The 14623-nt window shown below is 45.3% G+C and overlaps 1 protein-coding gene across 2 annotated transcripts in view; it reads left to right on the top strand.

Moving 5' to 3' along the window:
- LOC144119492 (neprilysin-1-like) overlaps positions 1–14272 on the top strand; it is a 104945-nt gene extending 90673 nt beyond the window's left edge. For both annotated transcript variants that reach the window (XM_077652086.1, XM_077652087.1), the window contains exon 2: positions 11234–14272. In XM_077652086.1, coding sequence (XP_077508212.1) covers positions 11234–13532 — 2299 coding nt within the window. In that variant the 3' untranslated portion in view covers positions 13533–14272. The remainder of the gene's footprint in view (positions 1–11233) is intronic.
- The last annotated feature ends 351 nt before the right edge of the window (positions 14273–14623 follow it).

The following is a 14623-nucleotide window of genomic DNA, read 5'->3' as shown; positions in this document are numbered from 1 at the left end:
AACATCAACTGGTTTTATTCCAGACAGATACATACATGTTCGTTGTACATGTTTGCCTATATATTGAATGTGTCTTTCTGAAATAAAACCAGTTGATGTCTAGCGTTCGTGTTATCCGTCTTTCTTTCTTCTGTCCTTGTCTTTAGCGCTACTTACCATGTGCATTGAATTTCCTCTTGAAACACTGTCCGTTACCCTTAAAAGCCATTGCTTATCTAACCTTCGCATTAGCTGCCCTGCCCATGCCCATTTCTTTCTGCTGACTTCCGATAGGCTCATTGACCCACTCTAGCCTCTTCCTCTAGCTTCACCTTACACCTATCAGGCTAATATAAGATAACAAGTTTAATCAGAGAAGGGCAATTGTCAAAATTTGACACTTTTTAAAAAAAGGATGACATTTTCCTTCCCATTGCCCACTCCGTTGTCCTCAATTTATGTTTAACCTTTTTTGCTAGCCTCAATATTTGTGCGCCATAGGTGTGTACCGGTAAGATACAGATGTTATGGAAAAGAATAGCTTAGTAATCTGCCATTCACTGATGACTTTGCCTTGCTAAGTCACGGAGGAGATGAAGTGCAAAGCATGTTCATTGAGGTAGACTGGGTCCAACATTAATATACAGAAAACCAAAGGAACGTCCAACAGACTCGGACGGGCACAGAAGTTTACAATTGGCAGCCAGGTGCTCGAAGTGGTAAGACAAAACGTCTGCTTAGGGCAGGTTTTCAGAGCAGATCCGGTTCACGAGATTGACATAAGTAAAACAATAAGAATGGGGTGGAGCGTTTTTCACAGGTTCTCTCAGAACATGAATGAAAGTTTGTCAAGCTCTGCCGGTTATAATTTTATTCTGTCTAGAGTTAAGAGGCTTTCCTGCTTTCGAGTTTCTTAATCAGACCTTTTGTCCTTTGAGGAAGCTTGCCGGTACCCTGTCGAACCATCCTACCGCCTACTTGTACTGCGGACTCCGTAGCAATAGCTGTGAGATTATCGTTCATTGCTTGAGTACGACGGTCGCAGTCCACACTTAAAGCCGAATATCTTTTCTGCAGCGATATCCTTCTCTTCCTGAATTTCTCTACTTCCCTCTTACCACAACCGCGCTTCTGCCTGACTAGCTCCCTCCGTTCGCTCTTCAAGTTTAGGGTAATTCAAGACCTTACCATCCTGTAGTCCCTAGAACGTGCTGTTGGGCACATAAGTTTTCAGGTCGGGAGCTCTTGGACAAACGTTTATTATTGCTTCACCTCGCTACCCAGTCGTCTGATATTGTACAAGTGTGAAGGTATTAAAGACGACAATGCTCCTCCTCTGGTAACAATATCAGGCGACTGGGTAGCGAAATGGAGCTACAAAAAACGTTATTCCAAAAACTTGCATCCCGAGAACTGTTGTCCTCGATAGTACATTTCCCAAGACCTCCAAATTCTACAGGATGCCAGGGTCAGCGCACAGTATAGGTTCTTTTATTTTAGCCTGAACATTGGGCGTCTTCCACGTGCATTCCCTGTTTATTTATTTAATTTTATTTATTCATTACTGCAGGCCTTGCGGCTCAAGCAGGAGGGGCATAAGAGTTATGCAAATACAACTGAGAAATGCAAATTGCAGTTACACTTGACAAATTCAGTTGATCCAGCGAAAGACTAAAGCGAGAACAGTAACACAACTCTTGTCGCACCTGAGCAAAGGATGTGGAAATGCTTAAAAAACGAATGGTAAACGTACGCCGCACAAAAATAGCCACACACAAAAAAGCATAGCAAATGAGAACTTATAAAATGCAGAATATGTGTGACGCTATAAATGTAAACCTTGAATGACATCAATGCTGCCTAGTAGGAATTGTAATAGGCTTTCCCATCTTTTTCATCATCATCAGTTTATTTTATGAAACCAATACATCAAAACTTAATTGTATCAATAGCCAGCTCGGCTAGTGAAAAGTCCAAATACATAATATTCACTAAAGAATGGCAGACATTCAAAATACATGCACAAAAAGACGTGACATGCTACAATAGCGGCATTTCAATTATGTTAAGCACATACATATTCTGAAAAACAAAAAAAAAATAGGTTTATGAATGTACAAAACTAAGCACAAACGCATTCGGTCCCACAGTTCTGGGGAGAAAAGAAAAATGTTTTTCAATAAGGCCGAAAAGTTACGTTTGAGTTTGATGTCATCGGGAATCTCATTCCATATCTGGGCACCATTGTACTCTAATAACCTTTGACCGTAAGTGTTATGACAAGGCGGTAGGTTAAATCTATTATTAGCGGCGGCTCTTGTTTGTCTCAGCGGCGATCTAAGCAGTCTAAGAGGAATTGGATCATTAGTTCTTAATACTGTGTTTATTATTTGAGCTATCGTTAGTTTGTATGCAACTGATACCGGTAATATTCGCAGTTCTTGAAAGAGTGGTCGCTTATTGTTCTCGAGAAAAAGAATATTTAAAAAGTTTGTTCTGGTTCTATATGGAGTGAGAGAGTCATGGTGTCGACTATACTTGTTCTGTGTGCAGTAAGTATTGTTGTACACGGGCGGGGAGTTAGAGCGAGAAGGTTATTTTTAAGAAGTAAGATAAAATTTAGGCGCTGTATTTTTCTTCTAATTCAAAGTGTCTGGTTTCCAAGATGCCTCGTTTACAATTGGGGAGTAAGTCGCACGGTACTTCAAAAAAATAAACATAACTGCCCTACGCTTTATTTTTTCAAGGGCGTCGATGCTAGCTTTAGTGTAGGGGTCCCGTACAGTGCATGCATATTCGAGCTTTGGCCTAATTTTGATGTATAAGCTAAATCTTCAGTTTCGGCGCCTTCAAGAAAAGTTTCTTGAAGGCATCGTCGCATACATTATTTGAGTATTCCAGTTGACACTATTTGTTATCGTGACACCAAGGCATTTATACTCGTTCACTTCGGTTCGCGGTTCTCTGCCAAAGGTGTAGGGAAAAGAGGTTATTTAGGTACTTTGTTATTTACAAGCACAGTTTTATTTACGTTCGGTTGCATGTCTGAAAGGTTGCACCAGGAAAGAATAGTTTGAAGATTATTGCTTAGGTGCACCTCATAATCCTGGTTTTATAATTCCCTGAAGATCACACAGTCATCTGCGAACAATCTAAGTTTTGCGAGTTCTGTAATTACAACCACAATATGATTAATGCAAATCAAAAATAGCAAGGGTCCTAAGGCCCTGCTCTAAGGTACACCGGAAGTTACTGGAAGCTTACGGGAGCAATAAGTAACAATATTAAAGAACTGTCTACGATCAATAAGTTAAGCAGCGATCCAGTTTATGATGAAGGAGGGAAGATTTATCATTCTAAATTTTTTCAATAAGCTCAGAGTGAGAGACAAGATCAAAGGCTTTCCTGAAGTCTAATAAAATAACGTCAATTTGCCTAGATTTGTCTGTAGTTTGAGCAAAGGAATGGATTATAGTTGCCAACTGTGTGACCATAAATAAACCTCTGCGAAACCCGTGGTGCACAGGTGAAAGTTTTTTGCTATCGTTTAGAAAAGTTAATAGCTATGATGTGCTCAAGCATCTTGTAACAGGTTGAGGTTAGCGATATTGGGCGGTAGTTTGTAACCAATAGAGAGGCCCCTTTTTTAGCCACTGGCACTACGCGTGCCGTTCGTCAGTCGGGGGCTCGGTCGCTGAAGACAGAGACGCACGAAAGATTAGTACAAGGAAATGCGATAGTGCTTCTAGGTATCGATGTAGAAAAGTATTTGATATATTATCTGATCCAGGAGCACATTTTGTTTTAAGGTTAAGTACCATAGAAAGCACGCTCTGACAGGATACAAAATCACAAGGTACATATTATGAAGGTGAGAACGGTAGGGGGTGCTCTTCTCCAGTTCCAAATACACTGTGAAAAAATGAATTGAAATGTTCTGCAATACTTTGCGCTTCAATAACAAGAATACCACCATTGATTATCTTTTTCACTGCATTCTTTTTTGCTCAGAAACTTCCAAAACTTTTCTGGTGACGTGCGATTAAATTGCGGTATGGGTGTGTGTAAAATAATGTTTTGCGTGTCCAACAGACTCGCTCAACGTAGCTTTCATATGATGTAGTGTGATTTTCGCGCCATTTCGTCATCTTAAGCGCTTTATTTTTCTTTTGAAGTGGAGGACCTCACGAGTAGCCCAAGGGTTTTAATTTCCTATTTTCTTTGTTTTGAATGCAGTAAGTGAAAATAGTTTTGAATCTGCTCCAAAGTTCCACTGGGGTATTTCCGTTGAAGTTGCTGGTCCAGATAATCTAAAACACTTTCATCCCTGGCATGCGAGAAGTCCTTCACTTCAACAGTTTTTCTTCTAATAGGAGTGATGGTTTTGTAGATGACACGTGAAGTACACTAATTTATGATCGGATACTTCATTTTCTATTTACACTGTAAATTTATCGATTCCTTTTCTCAATAAAAAAAGACCAAGCATTGCTGGTGAAGAACTATGTACTCTCGTTGGTAAATTTACAACTTGTTACAAATTATGGCACCGCATTATGTCCCGCATATAGTTAACGTGTGAGCTAAGTGCGCGACAAGAACATCTTTCCCCATTGACACCGGGCAGGAAGAAGTCTCCGACTAGAAAAACGTTGTTATTTATGAATGAATTTACATAATCTCTCAATTAACGCAGGAACCGGGCCGGTGAGGAAGATGCTCGGTAGACTGCAAAAAGCAAAAAGGATTCTCCCCAAGGAATATTTAGGCTAATATTATCTGTATGCCATCAGCCTGATGCAGCAGGGTAACTGTCAAGCTTTTCTTAGCCAGCACGGTAACCCTGCCACCCCTCGTTGATATATCACGACGGACAACGTTGTAAGAAGGTACAAAACATCATCACTTATGCTGCTGTTGAGCAAAGTTTCCGTTAAAACCACAATGTGGGCTGCAACCAAGGAATATAGCCTCCAACTGGACAACTTTGTTAACAACACTGCGGGTATTAAAATTTAAGATACGCACTTCATTATTACTGCATTTAGAAAGTCAATCTTGCTTACCATTGTAGTATGTACCAATGTTTTCCCTACATTCATCTGTATCATCTCATATTAAAAGGCTACGGTTCATATGAAGTTTTCCATTTGTTAGTTGGAGTTTCTTCTCTTCGTTTTTCCGCCTTGCTACTAAACTTCTCAGGATAAAGCCATGTGTGCTGGATGTACTCACGTAGAACTCAAAAAGGACGCTTGCCGTACGACTATGAGCACTCTAAATTAGTCAAGTGAAGTATTGCTAAGGCTTGTTTTTCAAACGCTGTAAAAAGAAGTTGCTGCCACACTGTCTCAGGTAGTGTCCGGACGAAGGCCAATAGCCTTTCTGGTGCGGGCTTCCGAACAGAAATGGTGAGAGGAGTGGCCGAGTCTGTGTTTAAAGAGTTGAATGGCAGGGCCAAGAAAGAAAAGATGGCTACTGCAGAAGAAAGGAAGAGAGTTCAAGTGGTGCCGCGTCTTCACACAGTGGCGCACAATGTAGAAAAAGTCGCCGAGCGCCAAAGCGTTAACGTGGTTTTATCTGCCCCTGTTAAGCTTTCAGGTCTCTGCGAACGAATAATGCCCGACGATAAAAAGAAACGCTGCAACACCAAGCATCAAACAATGTTTACGAGGTGCAAAACAGAAGTCATATATAATATCCCGCTGACGTGTGAAAAGTGCTATATACGACAGTCCGGTGATTGTAATAATGAAAGCCTCCGCAAGCACAGAACTAAAATTGGTAGTGGTGAAGATGGCAATCTTGCCTTGCATTGTAGTAGATGCCCCGAATAGTGTTACCCTCGTTTCAATCATGTGACGATTTTAGGCCACGAAAAAAAGGCACGTGAAGTTCTTGAGCCCTATTTAACAGTTAAATATAGTGATTCTCGTGTCAGTTCCCCGTTGATTGGGCTGACAACGAAAGCGATTGAATTCTTGAGCAATTAAACGTTGGTTGTCTGTTTTGGCTTGGCGCATACGTGAGGGTTACTCTAACGAATGTGCGCAATAAAGATATCAGTTGTTAGTCCAGCCTTGTCCTGTGTAGTTCTCCTCTTCTCGCTCGTCTTTTTTCAGCTGGTCAAGGTTATTCTTCGACATGTCATACCAACTGGCGCAACATTCAGCCTTGTTTGTTTTATGTGCCCTTTCATCGCATGCGCTGTCCTAAAAAAGTGTTTCTCTGCCTCACTGCCTCTGTTTCTTCCGCTTCCTCTAACACTCCAAATACTAGCAGATCAGAACGCCACGATTTGTCTTTAATTTCTGAGATTTTTGCTTCTAATTATTTAACCGTGCGTTGAATTTCACCCACACGCGCTGCTTGTTTCTCTTTTCGGAAAACCGAGTTTCCCAGTCAGCCAGGCATGTTTCTAGGTTTTTTTCTTTGCTGCAATGGGACAGCTGTAACGTTCTCTATTAACCTATTTTGACTCGCAAGTAACTTTTCGAGTAATTCAGCAGTGCTTGAGCCCTCCATGTTGGATCCAGGATTCAGTTCATCTCCTACCATGCGGGATAAACAAACACAGTACGCATCATACGCCATTTAAGCGCACTGCTGTGGGCACGGCAAGACCAAGAAACAGCAATAGTCGCTCTTAACAGAGCTGTAGTAGCTTCTAACCGGCACAAGGCAGAAGAACGGCGCATTACAAAACAATGTCGCCTTCAGTTAGCCCCGTCCACTGGACATAAAAGCCTGGGGTTGCTCTTTTCTGGCCCAAAACATTGTGGTCACGTGACGAGCAGGTTGCGCTGTCTGTACTCTGTCGTATGGAGAGGATAGTTCATCAGGAAGGTCACAGTGCTGATTCCGTGATAAGCTCGATGCAGCTGCTGGCCGACAGTCCACAGCCGCGCATGGTAGAACAGGATGATCTGTCTGTCCTCTGCCTTCGATGACTTCCTCCGTTAATTACTTCCGGTCAGTCCGATAGCAAGCACCTACACTAGGCAGAAGAACAGCGCATTAGGAAACATTGTCACTTTCGGTCCGCCCGCCCACTGAAGATAAAGGCCTGGGGTTGCTATTTTATGTCCCAAAACTATGTGGTCACGTGTCGAGAAGATGGCTGTTGGTACTTTATCGAGTGGAGAGGAAAGTTCATCAGGAAGATCAGAGTGCTGATTCCGTGATAAGTTCGATGCAGCTGCTGGCCCGCAGTCCACAGCCGTGCATGGCAGAACAGGATGATCTGTCTGTCCTCTGCCTTCGATGACTTGCTCCGTTAATGACTTCCGGTCAGTCCGATAGCAAACACCTACACTAGGCAGAACAGCGCACTAGGAAACATTGTCACTTTCTGTCCGCCCCGTCCACTGAAGATGAAGGCCTGTGGTTGCTATTTTATGTCCCAGAATTATGTGGTCAGGTGCCGAAAAGATGGCTGTTGATACTTTATCGAGTGGAGAGGAGAGTAAATCAGGAAGGTCACAGTGCTGATTAAGTGATAAGTTCGATGCAGCTGCTGGCCGGCAGTCCACAGCCGCGCATGGTAGAATAGGATGATCTGTCTGTCCTCTGCCTTCGATGACTTGCTCCGTTAATGACTTCTGGTCAGTCGGATAGCAAACACCTACACTAGGCAGAAGAACAGCGCATTAGGAAACATTGTCGCTTTCGGTTCGCCCCGCCCACTCAAGTTGAAGGCCTGGGGTTGCTCTTTTATAGCCCAAAACAATATCGTCACGTGCCGAGAAGATGGCGCTGTTTGTACTCTGTCGGGTGGAGAGGATAGTTCATCAGGAAGGTAACAGTGCTGATTCCGTGATAAGTTCGATGCAGCTGCTGGCCGGCAGTCCAAGCCGCGCATATTAGACCAGGATGATCTGTCTGTCCTCTGCCTTCGATGACTTGCTCCGTTAATGACTTCAGGTCAGTCCGATAGCAAACACCTACACTAGGCAGAAGAACAGCTCATTAGGAAACATTGTCACTTTCGGTCCGCCCCGCCCACGCAAGATGAAGGCCGTCCCAAAACAATGTGGTCACGTTCCGAGAAGATGGCTGTTGGTACTTTATCGAGTGAAGAGGAGAGTTCATTAGGAAGATCACAGTGCTGATTCCGTGATATGTTCGATGCAGCTGCTGGCCCGCCGTGCACAGCCGCGCATGGTAGATTAGGATGATCTGTCTGTCCTCTGCCTTTGATGACTTGCTCCGTTAAAGAATTCCGGTCAGTCCGATAGCAAACACCTGCACTAGGCAGAAGTTCAGCGCATTAGGAAACATTGTCACTTTCGGTTCGCCCCGCCCACTGAAGATGAAGGCCTGGGGTTGCTACTTTAGGTCCCAAAACTATGTGTTCACGTACCGAGAAGATGGCGCTGTTAGTACTTTATCGAGTGGAGAGGACAGTTCATCAGGAAGATCACAGTGCTGACTTCGTGATTAGTTCGATGTAGTTGCTGGTCGGGGGTCCACAGCCGCGCATGGCGGAATAGGATGAACTGTTGGTCCTCCGCCTTCGATGACTTGCTCCGTTAGTCCGGTAAGTCCGATAGCAAACATCTACCAGCACAAGGCAGAAGAAAGGTGCATTAGTAAACTTTGTCGCAGCGGTCGGCCGCGCGCACTGAAGACGAAGGCCTGGGGTTGCTCTTTTATAGCCCAAAACAAATGCTCACGTGACGAGAAGGTGGCGCTGCTTGTACTCTATCGGGTGGAGATGATAGTTCATCAGGAAGATCAGAGTGCTGATTCCGTGATAAGTTCGATGCAGCTGCTGGCCGGCAGTCCACAGCCGCGCATGGTGGAACAGGATGATCTGTCTGTCCTCTGTCTTCGATGATTGCTCCGTTATTGACTTCCGGTCAGTCCGATAGCAAACACCTACACTAGGCAGAGGAACGGAGAATTAGGAAACTCACTTTCGGCCCACCCCGCCCACTGAAGATGAAGACCTGTGGTTGCTATTTTATGTCCCAAAACTATATGGTCACGTACCGAGAAGATGACGCTATTGGTACTTTATCGGGTGGAGAGGATAGTTCATCAAGAAGATCACAGTGCTGATTCCTTGATAGGGCGCTCTTTGGCCGCAGATGCCCCTGCGCCATAAAAGTTCATAATCTTCACATTTTTCGTTGGACGCCTATTTTCGTCCATATGTGCAAAGGCCGATCTGTCAAATTCATTGCGTTGCCACGTCTGCTTCTCAAAGTGGAACTAAGGTCAATACAGGCAGGAAATAGTGCGCGACGTTTTCGGTGAGTACACCTACCACTCTAAATTATTATTTGTGCTGCTCACTGTGCAGGAGCGTGAGGCCCAAATTCATGGTCTACGTGTCAAGATGGGAGAAAGATGGCGATTCTAAGACATCGCACAATTCGTTGGAGCTACAAGTCAGTTACCAGAAGGGTGGCCTGACGAACTTTTCACGTCATAGTTTTCTCAGCCTAAGTCGTTGTGAACGACTTACCCCCTCCTCCATGACGTCATGAAGCACTCCCGCGCTCGCGCAGACCGATGCGTAAAGTGCGTGTGCAATACCGATGGTCCGTAATTCATGCTGCGAATTGGTGCTTTGGGCTAAATTTCATGATTTTTACACCTGTCGGCTGTTTTCAAGAAAAATGAAGGACGCCCAAAAACCATGTGTCTATTCCCCTTTAATACTCAAAATGTGGAGCAGTAAAGCTGAGGTTTAAGAACTGAGACAACGAGGCGACTCACCAATTCGTGGCTCTAACGTCCAAAGGATACGCAATCGGCCTAAACACTCTCAACTGCCACCTATCCTGTTACCGTTTGAGATCAACGCATCAAATTGCGTGTCATTGTCACACGCGCTTGCAGTTAGAAGGAAGCAAACCTACGCCTGAGTGAATCCGCTTATTACAGTGACACTATCTTATATTCGCCACCGCGGTGGCCACATTTGTTATGGCGCCCGGTTACTAACCCGAATTACACAGGTTCAAGCCCGGCCGCGGCGCTCGATTTTCGATGGCGGCAAATTTCTAGCGGCCTGTGTGCTGTGCGATGTCAGTGCACGTTAAATAACCGCAGGTGGTCGAAATTTTCGGTGCGATTCACTACAGCGTCCCTCAAAGCCTAAGTCCTCAAGCCTAAGCCCCATAAAACAAGGTATGTCACATTTAGCTTTCCGTTTGCAAGATGTGCATATCTCAACCATGATGGAGTCATCACGAAAGCTGAAATATTTAGAATTAGTTTATTCTAATGTAATCGCTACAATCAAAGACCGGTAGCGGCTCTTGCTGTCAACTGTTTCATGCCCTTCTCGCATCTTGTGACCAGTAACTTACGATGGTTTCTTGGTCGGAGCTATTCGTACTTTGCATTATGAAATATTTTGAAATACTACGACATCCTGTACTGTGCCGCTGACACTATCAGGCCGCATGCCAGTACTTTTCGCCTGCAGTCCAGTCCCTTAGAAGTACAAATTATTGTTCGATCAATAAAATATAAAAAAAATGGCCTGGCTGGGCACAAATATCGGTTAAAAAATCTGAAATATTCGCTCTATGTAGGCCTTATTGCTACCTTTTTTGGTTGCTCCTCTTTTTTACATCCTGAGGCAATGCCCGTCGGTCAGTTGCGTTAATGTGTAAATTAAGTTTTCTTTTAATTTCCTCTTGTCAACCCTGGAGTACAAACTGGAAAAACTGCAAATGTATTATATTTCATTAAAATGAGTCTTAAATGCGGTGCTTATTCTTATCGAGCTGATATATCCTTATTTTAACTGCGATGCATTTTAAAGGATTTCAGAAAAGGAACGGCACACACGGCGCTGAAGTGCATACACGTGTTTAATAACTCCATGAGCTGCAAATATTTTGAAGCCAACGCTTATGGTTTTCACGTGACAGTTGTGAGTTCGACACTGTATTGCCTTAGAATAATTTCGTAGAATTGCAGTACTTACAGGAAACATTTTTTTGCAGAAAGAAATGCATTAAAGCTTTCTAGGTTAAAATTACTGAGTATATGAAAACAGATGGGAACAGTATCACCCTAGTTAATAGGAAAAGTGCTGATGGTGCAGAATCGAAAGATTGTGTCTTTAGGTTTTTTGAGATGCCGCCTAGAATTATAGTCTCCTCCAAATTTGGGACATCAAACATGGTTTGCTGAAGTGCTAGCAGGATCAATAAATCTGCGCAAATTTTGCTCCAGGACTGCCCGAGGCTTATAGTCTGTGGCTCAGGTATTCAATCTCGTTATCCTGCAGGTGGGATCTATGGCGTCAAGGAGCAGTCACAATTTCGGATGCGCACCAGGACCTCGCGGACGGGCCCTTCGACTTCGAGGATGAGCCCGTTGGCCCCGTCGAAGACGGTCCCCAGGAGGGCGGCACTGAGAACGAGGACACAAGCAAACCCAAAAACACCGAAGGCACTACAAAGAGCGCAGCAAAAGAGCTTTCAGCGCCGCGCTCGCGTTTACGTATACGGCGACCGCAAAAGAGCCCAACGAAACGAATAGCCAGACATCACCCGCCTCAACCAGCCAGAGACCCTCGACGGCTGCGCTTCAGTGACAGCGACTCGACTTGTTCGCAACCTGAGTGCCTTTGGTACCTGCATCACATAGACACCAAACTTGACCGGACCATAAACCCTTGCGACGACTTCTACGGCCACGTTTGTGGGCCACAATGGTTCGCTCCGAACGTTAAACCCACTTTCGAGGCGGAGAGTATCGAAAAGCTCATGAGCTGTCTCGATCTGAACATACGCGTCGAGCGGCACAGTCCCCTGCGTTGGGTTCGCAACACTGCGTTCCTGTACCAGTCATGCCTTACGTCCAATGGCTCGCGGGCAGTGAGGGAAAAGCTGCTCGCGAAGCTGTACCGAAATCCTCCCTCATCTGAGCCTGTCACCAGCGCCCCCGCAGTGGTGTTTCGCATAGGTCTTCAGGAGATGGTGCCGCACCTGCAGAGTGAATACCTGGAACACCTGAGAGTGCATCCTCTCGCGAGTGTCTATCTCGCCCCAGCTGGCCCGCACACAACGACGGGCGGTAAGAGCTACGTTCCGTACGTCGATACTCCCGAACTGCTCCTCAAGAGGTTCTTGCTCCGGTATCCAGACCTGACTGAGGGTGACTACAAACGCCTGATTGAGGGCGCACTGGTTGACGTGGAGAACGCGTCAGTGGTGGCCAGCAAGATTGTCCACATAGAGAAGCGTCTTTTGAATATCGTTTCTGCCGCTGCTTCCAAGAGGAAGGACCGAACGCTCAGTGGTAATCGTATCACAGCTTTGGGCAATGCTACTGTGCGCTGGTTGTCGCATCTTTTTCCCAAGTCGTTCGGCGGGCGATTGAATGTACGCATTCTAGACGAAGATTACGTTAGCCACGTGGTAGAAATGCTGAAACACGTGTGTACTCCGGCCGACATCGCAGATTACTTCTATTTTCGGACCCTGGTCGAGTATTCTTCTTTCCTAAACATTACTTCGCTTATCCCTTTGAGCTACGACACGCACCTCAACGCAGTGCCTCTGCGAGTACAGGGCTGTCTTCATATGGTAGAGAACTTTTACAAGCATGGCATGCGCATTTTGGCAATTGAGGCCCTTGGCGGAAACCTGGCGGTCTGGAGAATACCTTTCCAGAGGGAGGTAGAAGCGCTGTTTGATGATGTTCGCCGCTCTCTCCAGCGTTTCGTGCGTTTCTGGTTCACCAGCTGGACGGTAGACATTGCGCTTCGCAAGTTACGATCCATGAAGCTTGCATACCTGGGAGCGAAGACAGCTTACCCGACGTGGTACGCTGCTTCTACGCCGGAAACGAGGAGTCTCGAAGATTTCGCCTCTCTTATCAAAGACGCTGTGCGGAGAGACTTCAACGACACGGACAACTACGATTTCCTGCACAGAGCTTCGGTCTTTTCTACCTCGGTAGAGTACAACCCGGATACAAACTCCCTGTACGTGCCACACGCTCTCGTGACAATGCCGGTGCTCTTTTCAGAGACACTGCATCCTATCTTTGTGCCTATCTTAGGAGCAAAGATGTTGCAAGGCATAATGATGGCCATTGACGTCCGCGGTTCCGACGCGCCTACAGAGGACGGCGGCTATCGCAGCTGGTGGAGCCCGGGAGACTGGCGAAAGTTCGAGAACAGGTCAGCGTGCTTCAGGGAGCAGCTGGAGAGCGAAGTGAGGAACGTGTCTCCACGCTCTAGCTTCCTCGGGTTCCACACCAGGTTCACAGCAGAGAGCGCTGCCATAGAGCCTCTCTTCGAAGTGTACAAGAGGCGCACAGCAGAGCGCTTTCCCGACGGCATTGGGCGCAACGACGAGCGCCTCAGGGAGAACAGGCTATTTTACTACGCGTACGCGATGGGCCAGTGCGAGAGACCCGGAACTGACGGAGTACAGATACGGTTCAAGCACGCGATTCCCGCCAGGATACGCGTTAACAGCGCGCTAGCAAACTTCCCGGGATTTCAGAAGACGTTTCGCTGCAGGATTCGAACCAAAATGGCTCCTCCACGACGGTGCACATACTGGACAACCTGAAGAGGCAGCAATATGCGTTGTGGGGGTACTTGGTCTATTCTGAGAGTTATTTTTTGAGCACACAAAGGCGACACAACAAAGACAAAGAAAAGAGGACGTAGCGCCACTTGCAACTGTTCTATTCAGAAAAGGAACATGCCATTTATAGCCAAAAAAAGGAAGGGATAATCATTGACTCCACATGCAGGCCAAAAAAGAGCACCCCAATAAAAAAGTGGCCAATAAATGACAAGTTAGACGAGTATTTTCTGCAAGGATCTGCCGATAATGAAACTGTTCGTGTTCTTTAAATATTCGTAATGAGCAAATGACAAGTGGGAAGCTGAGTTTAGCGCCTATAATAGCCGGCGCCATTTATGTTCTACTACTTGAGAACATCATTACGTATATTCTCTGCGCAAAATATTCAGGCAGGAAATTCGCTAAAACGGAAGACCGGACGTTTTGGTTATTCATCAATTACAGAAAAGCGCAGGAAAAGACACCAACACAGAAAAGAAGATGATGACACGAGCGCTGACTTTCAGCAAGGTTAATTGGAAAACGTCACATGTATGTATATTTGCAGCCTAAAAAACAAAAAATGTTTCTTGTCACAACCACAAAGGATGTATGTGAATGAAAACAAAAAGATTGCGAAGCGTTTAAAACTACGAGCTTTCTTTAGTGCAATCAAAGCGCTATGACAATAATAATGGTTCTTCTATTCTATTATCTTCCGCGCCACCTGCCCTCTTCCAATGAACCTTGCTTTCCAATAAACCTTGATGAAAGTCGGCGCTCGTGTCGTCGTGTTATTTTCTGCGTCTGTGTCCTTCTCTGCTCTGCTCCGCAGCAGAGGCAGTAAATACTTGACCGAAAGTATCTTGTTCAAATTGCGCAGCTAGTATTAGGTTCATTGATTAATTCAATCGTCGGTGTTGGACCAATAGCCATTGGCTAGTAAAGGGTCATGTGATAAAGGGACGAGCGGTGACATACTATACCAATTCTAACACGGCAGAGGAGGAAAGCAATTAACAAATACAAAAAATAATTCGAGACGCACACAGCATAGGACATGCAATAATATTCAGTCAATTTCATTTAAA

This window comes from Amblyomma americanum, chromosome 2, assembly GCF_052857255.1.
Source record: "Amblyomma americanum isolate KBUSLIRL-KWMA chromosome 2, ASM5285725v1, whole genome shotgun sequence".
NCBI classification, from domain to species: domain Eukaryota; kingdom Metazoa; phylum Arthropoda; class Arachnida; order Ixodida; family Ixodidae; genus Amblyomma; species Amblyomma americanum.
The sequence above is the reverse complement of the archived record's forward strand: the minus strand, read 5'-3'. Positions and strand labels throughout refer to the sequence as shown.